This window comes from Suillus subalutaceus, assembly GCF_016647625.1.
Source record: "Suillus subalutaceus strain FC151 chromosome Unknown DFJ58scaffold_49, whole genome shotgun sequence".
Classification (NCBI taxonomy): Eukaryota; Fungi; Basidiomycota; class Agaricomycetes; order Boletales; family Suillaceae; genus Suillus; species Suillus subalutaceus.
The window spans coordinates 86,223-92,222 of NW_024540298.1; the positions used below are offsets into that span (position 1 = coordinate 86,223).

Below are 6,000 nucleotides of genomic sequence, written 5' to 3' on the forward strand. Positions count from 1 at the left end.
GTAATCGTCAATTGCTTTCTTCCTACTAGTGTCACCCCTTGGTCACCCCCTTCAACAATTTTGAATGGTTTTGTACCTTGTTTGAATCATGTCTACTGAAGGGGAATCCCCCGCGGGAGAGTTGTCCGAGTTCGAGACGCAATTTGAGCCTCGGTCTAACGATGACGATGCTCTATGGGAAGTCATAGAAATTGTTGCCGAGCGGGGTAAGAAGTATCGGGTTAGGTGGGCGGGCAATGATCCCAAGACGGGGAGGCCATGGCCGTTGGACTGGGTACCTAAGCATGACTGCACGGATCATCTTGTGGAAGAGTGGAAGAGGAAAAAGGCCGTGAAGGGACGACGTCGATCGAATAAGACTGGTAAGTGCTATTGTAACAGCAATGAGTCTGATACATCATTCCTTTTATTAGGTGGCCAGAAAACCTCTTCACGCGCCTCGACGATTTCAAAGGTTTCTACGACTTCTACTTCCCGAAAATCGCGCTCTCTGGCGGAAGAAAGCGTCCCTGTTCTAACAGACTATGATGAACCTCCTCGTGCTCAGCCGTCAACGTCAAAGGCACAGTCTTCATCTTCGAAGCGTAAACGTGCAGATATGGCAAAGGAGCCATCAAATCTAAGCAACTCGGCGGATCCTTCAGAGCCGGAACATCCAAGGAAGAAGAAGAAACTCGTCACTGGTGAACCAACTAGTACGAAATCGAAGCGCAAGGCTACACAGCGCACCCCCGCTAGCCACAGTCAATCTATCGAGTCAGACGCCGATGATAGCGTCGTTGCAGCAGGCGGAGTAGGCGATGGAATTCCAGTCACCAGGGTTGGTCCACCTACTAGAAAACGCCCTGTACCTAAGCCCAAGGACGACGTCCTCTCGTCCGTCACTGATCATCGTCGCGTCACAACCACAACAACCATCCAAAAGCCTGAACAATCCAGTGGCCCAAGTCGAAATGGGCAGCCTTTTTCGAAGAACCAACACGATGTCATCGTGTTGTCATCTACAGAGGAGGCCGACTTATTACCCAAATCGAAAAAGCCACCTATATCCCGCTTCGCTGACAGGAAGACAACCTCAAAGACCACACCACAAGAGACTGCTGCCAAACATGTTGTGGCTCAATCCTCAGTCAGATCACACATATCTACTCCCGCAATACTTCATTCCAAGAAGTCATCTCCAGTTTCCCCCCCTCCTTTGCGACGCCAACCATCATTATCTCCTGGCGCCCGAGCTCGGTTAGAAATATTTGACTGCATGATGGGCATCGGTTCGGATAATGGCGACGGAGATCCCTATGCAAATATGGGCGAGAATACAGATTATGGTGCTGCAGATCCTTACGACACACCTCTTAGTCCGCCTCCTAAATTTTCAACACCCCCACCCACGATTGCTACTACGGCAGGTCGCAAGGAACCTACTGGCGATTCGCCATTTTCTGGGATTGTCCCGGAGACAGAGTCTTCGCAGTCCCAGCCTTCACTTCCCAACCACATGACGAATGGAAAGCGCATTGATCAACCGCCGCCACCCAAACAACCTTCTCTCCCAAGATCTACTTCAAGGAAGTCCAATGCAGCATCAGTCTTACCTACCGTCGCTTCAAGCAGTGAAGTGTCACTTCGGCCGCGGAAACCACCCACAGGGCCAATTCCACGTATCTCTCCCCATACTTTTCGTAAGACGGTTGAATCGCTTACTACAGAACGCGATAACGAGCCTCCGATGAGCTCCATTGAAAGCTTCCCATCTCCGCGGAAAGATAAGGGAAAGCAACGATACTCTGGTCCTGATGAACGTTCAAGCGACGAAGATCGTGTTCCTAGCGTCACGGACGCGGAACTGAAAGCTAGAGGGAAAGCACTGTATGAGCGGGCTTTGCGGAAGAAGGAGCTTCTCCAAGTTACCGATAAACCACCTAAAAAAACTATCAATGACCTTGTACGATCACGCGTGCCTCTGGCTATGACAAGCAAAGGCAAACAGTCGGGACCAGACACTCACCCATTCGCGTCTAACAAGGGGGCTCACGAGGGAGACCTCGAAATCGTTCAGCAAATGGAGGATGCTTACGTTGACCTCAGCGGAGGAAATAGCACAACTATCGACACTTTCACACAAAGTGGTCCCCAAGACAAAGAGGCTCAGCGTATCCTTCTTCGTGAGGAGGAGGAGGAATGTACGCAGGAGGCCTTGCTCAGTGGTAATCCGGCGCTTCTGGTGCCAAAGGTAGATGTTGTGGAAAATTTCGAAGCGCGACGGCAGGAGCTAGCCATCGACGATACAGACATGGGCAATAATGATGATGGTGTTCAGGTTTGTCGCTAATATATTTTGTTGGCTCCCACCTCATTTCGTTTAGCCGTCCCCTATACCTGCCGAGCCAGGTGGAAGTAAACACAAATCAAACCAGCCTTCAACACATATAGATGACTTACAAGTTGCCAGTATGATCGCCAACCCGAGTCAGGGTCAACGGCAAGGCAGGGATGATGAAGATTTTGATACATCAAATATCTTGAACAGTTCACCAACACGAAGCGTACCGCAGCATGATGTATGTACTGCATTACAGCCCAACTTTACTGATAGACTAGACCAACTAACCCCTTTACCTTTTTTCACAGAGCGACGCGACTGTGAGACGGCTCAATCAGGCACTGTCCACCCTCCACAAGAAGTCCGATGAGATTCAAGCGTTGCAAGCTGCATTGGCACTTGAGCGCGAGAAAACTTCAAAGCTCGAAGCCGAGGTAAAGGTAGCCTGGCAATCCCCAAGCACGACTACTCAGGAAGGAATCGCATCAAGCGCTCAACCCGTAGGCGCAATGCAGACCAATTCAGCCGTTTCCGAGCTTGCCGACATGAGGGTCAAGTGGAACCAAGAGCGCGAAGTTTGGGAGGCGGGGCGCCGTAATTTGGAGGAGGAAATCTTGAGACTCACCGCTGAGCGAGATCGCTTTGAAACCAACGCGCGCCCAGTTGACGAGCTTAGAGCTTCTTGGGATGCAGACCAAGCGACTTTCCGGCGAGAACGCGAGCTATGGGAGAATGAACGCAAGAAGTTGGATCTCCAAGTGGCCGAAATGCTTGGTGAGCAAATCGGATGGGTGGAGGAACGTGATCGTCTTGCTGCCCAGATCAAATCGTTGACGGAGACTGGCGCCACCTTTAAAGCAGCACGAGCTCAATGGGAACAAGAACAAACTATTATCACGACGGAGCGTGCTGCATGGGTGTCGGAACGGGAGAGTTGGGCACAGCAACAAACAGCAAGTGCCCGAGAACGCGCTTTGTGGGACGTTCATCGCGAAGCCATGGAACTGCAACGGACTAAATGGGAAGCCGATCATACCGAATGGGTACGTGACAAGGAACTTTGGGAAACCGAGCGCGAAAAGTGGTCTGCGGAGCGCACCTCTATGATCGAGGCGCACGAGGCACTTGTTGCGGACGTGACGAGATCAAAGTCCTCTTTGGATGCCCTGACTCGCTCCAAGAGTCTAGCTGAAAAGGACCGCGACTTCTTCCGTGATCAATATACGCAGGCTTCTGGTTTCGTGAGTGCCACTAGAGCAGAGAATGTTGAGCTGGAGCAGAAGGCCAAGACTGCAGAAGGTCAAGCACGCGATGGAGTCGCTCTGATCAAGCACATGTTTGAGGTAATTTTATCTTATTGTATTTGGTTGCTCTCTTGACGATGTTGTGATACAGAGTCAGATAAAGGCGTTGAAAGAAGATGTCGATCGATGGAGGGGTGTTTCTACTCTTCTTCAGGAGAAAGATCGGCGAACAGATGATCTTATCAGACGGCGTGCTGCCGAACACCCTGAGCTTGCAGAACGATGCCGGCAACTGGAGCGCCAGGTTAACTTGTTGCGTGCTGACCTCATCGAGCTTGGACGTGTTCATCAGAAGTCTTCTGCGGAGCGCGACAAGATGCAAGATCTGAAACTCTCCGAACTGCAAGAACACAATCAGATGCCCGATTTCCATTTGGTGAAACTATCGTATACCGAGCTTGAACCAGGTGAAATTATAGAGCTAAACGGTCTGTCGGGTCCAGACACCAGCTTCTTGGGCCAGGCGGACGCTTTAGAAGTTGACGTTAGCCCGGAGGAAGCCGAGGAAGAAGAGTGTGGGCTGTATCCCTGCAAATGGAAAACTGGGCCCGACGTAATCGACCAATGCCAGCAGTCCTTTGACTGTAGAGAGGTAGGTTCAGCTCTTCGACTCAATCAAGTAGGTGCTCAACGCCAATATAGGATTTGGATAGGCACATGCATGATCAGCATTATCGCCGTCAACTGGGAGCGTTTGAGTAATGTATCGGATCTTATTTCTTACTGTAAGGGGTATCTGCATCCTGATCTTTACGAAAGATCGCAACACATGATAGTTTTTGGGGTTCGTGCAAATCACGATGATACTTCGCGTGACTTCTCATTGCGCCCAAGGAGCGGATCTACATAGTCCAGAAGTGATATAATGACGTTCCTACTTTTTAGGATACATTCGTAACTGTCCCGCCGCATTGTACCCACTACCACGCCACCCATATGCCTTCCAAGGTTTTACTTCTCGTCTCGCTCTTTCTGACATTTGCGTTCTCGGTTGTTGGGTGGTCGGTTGTGATCAATGCTCTAGTGAAGTGAGTAAAGACTGCAACTTCTATAAGGTTTATTTGAACTGAAGAGTTCCAATGAAGGTCCAACCAAGAAAGCTCATATGTCAAGAGCGCGGCCCCTGGTGGCACCATCGTGGATCTTAACTATCATGGTAAGGTGCTTGTGAGACACATACTATAATGGGCTTCTTTGACGCTCGTCTCGAGATGTGTACTCGGTTTGCTCAGTCATCGCAGCAGCCTGCGCACTTTTGACAGCCGTGTCCCTCGTGTCGGCTTTCTCCATAATTTCATCAATTGGAAGAAAACAGCGCCTTTTGCACCTCCAAGCCTTTCTCATGTTGTTTGGCGCCCTGTGGCTTTTGGCTACTGTTATCGCGTGTGATGTTATCTTTGCCACTCGGTCAACCAAAATCACAGCAACTTTCGATGGAGTTGCAGTATCCCAAAGTGTCATTCAGCAGATGGAGCAAACCATCGGCGTCTCACCTGAATACAGAAAGCAGTGGTACCGTGCGTATGAACCAAATATGGTACCAGGTCTTCGTGCTGAACGATACAAAGTGCGACTCTGTGCGATCCTTCCCTGGTTCGCGGTCCTTTTCGCAACACTCAGTGGACTGCTACTTCACAGAGCTGCTAGGAACACCAATGACTACAGGAACACGGAGGCAACAGAGAAGATTGCACGAACCTCGGATGAGTAATAAGATTGAAACTCGGGATGGTCATTCGTATAACACTTTGGAATCCACTGCACATCTTCAGTTGAAATATAATTGTTGTAGTATACCAGTTGGCGCTTTACTTTACGACGGTACGCGAATACGACTCATGAATCTACTACTCACACAGAGAGATCTGTTTCACGAATTTCCTTTCTCTCGCATACCGAATCCTCATCTCCACATCCACCTTTGATGGCAGGTGCGAGGTTTGATACAGGTCCGTTGAATCAGCGCACACCTTCGTATACTGGGCAGCAAAACAGAAAACCACATGTATCCTCCAAGGACAACGACCGTATAGTTCATCGTTTGGACATTTATTTGCGCAGTGGAAGGGAAGAAGAAAACGATTATCATGAAGACTGCCCGCGGTACAGCGATCGCTGCGATTGGAACGTTCTGCACGGGAAAATTAGCAAGAATGCCGTGACATTACCACAGCTCGACTGACCAATCTCCCAAGATTAAATGGGCCGGGTTTGAAATCGTTCTTGGACACAAAGCAGGTCGCGATTGGCGTTATGTAGTATGAGACGTATGAGACAGTGACAGCAATTATGGATACCGCATAAATGGCCTGGGGGCCCGTAAACGCCAAAAATCCGATTGCGAGAACAATGGCGGCGTCAAATCAGACTGTA

The 6,000-nt window shown here is 49.8% G+C and overlaps 3 protein-coding genes across 3 annotated transcripts; all 3 read left to right on the forward strand.

The window, feature by feature from the left end:
• Positions 1-88: 88 nt before the first annotated feature.
• On the forward strand, positions 89-322 carry DFJ58DRAFT_659976 (uncharacterized protein; the record flags this gene model as incomplete). The annotated part of the gene is made up of 1 exon (XM_041382118.1): positions 89-322. A coding segment is annotated over one exon (234 nt), but the record flags the coding sequence as incomplete, so codon positions are not given.
• A 2,303-nt stretch (positions 323-2,625) lies between these two features.
• DFJ58DRAFT_660020 (uncharacterized protein) lies at positions 2,626-4,477 on the forward strand (the record flags this gene model as incomplete). Its single annotated transcript, XM_041382123.1, has 3 exons — positions 2,626-2,823; positions 3,268-3,666; positions 3,719-4,477. Coding segments are annotated over 3 exons (1,356 nt in total), but the record flags the coding sequence as incomplete, so codon positions are not given.
• Positions 4,478-4,503: 26 nt separating this feature from the next.
• Positions 4,504-5,505, forward strand: DFJ58DRAFT_786519 (uncharacterized protein). The gene is made up of 4 exons (XM_041390087.1): positions 4,504-4,655; positions 4,713-4,783; positions 4,839-5,144; positions 5,196-5,505. Exons 1-4 carry the CDS (start codon positions 4,564-4,566, stop codon positions 5,336-5,338), a joined length of 612 nt encoding a protein of 203 aa, XP_041244196.1. The 5' UTR covers positions 4,504-4,563; the 3' UTR covers positions 5,339-5,505.
• The last annotated feature ends 495 nt before the right edge of the window (positions 5,506-6,000 follow it).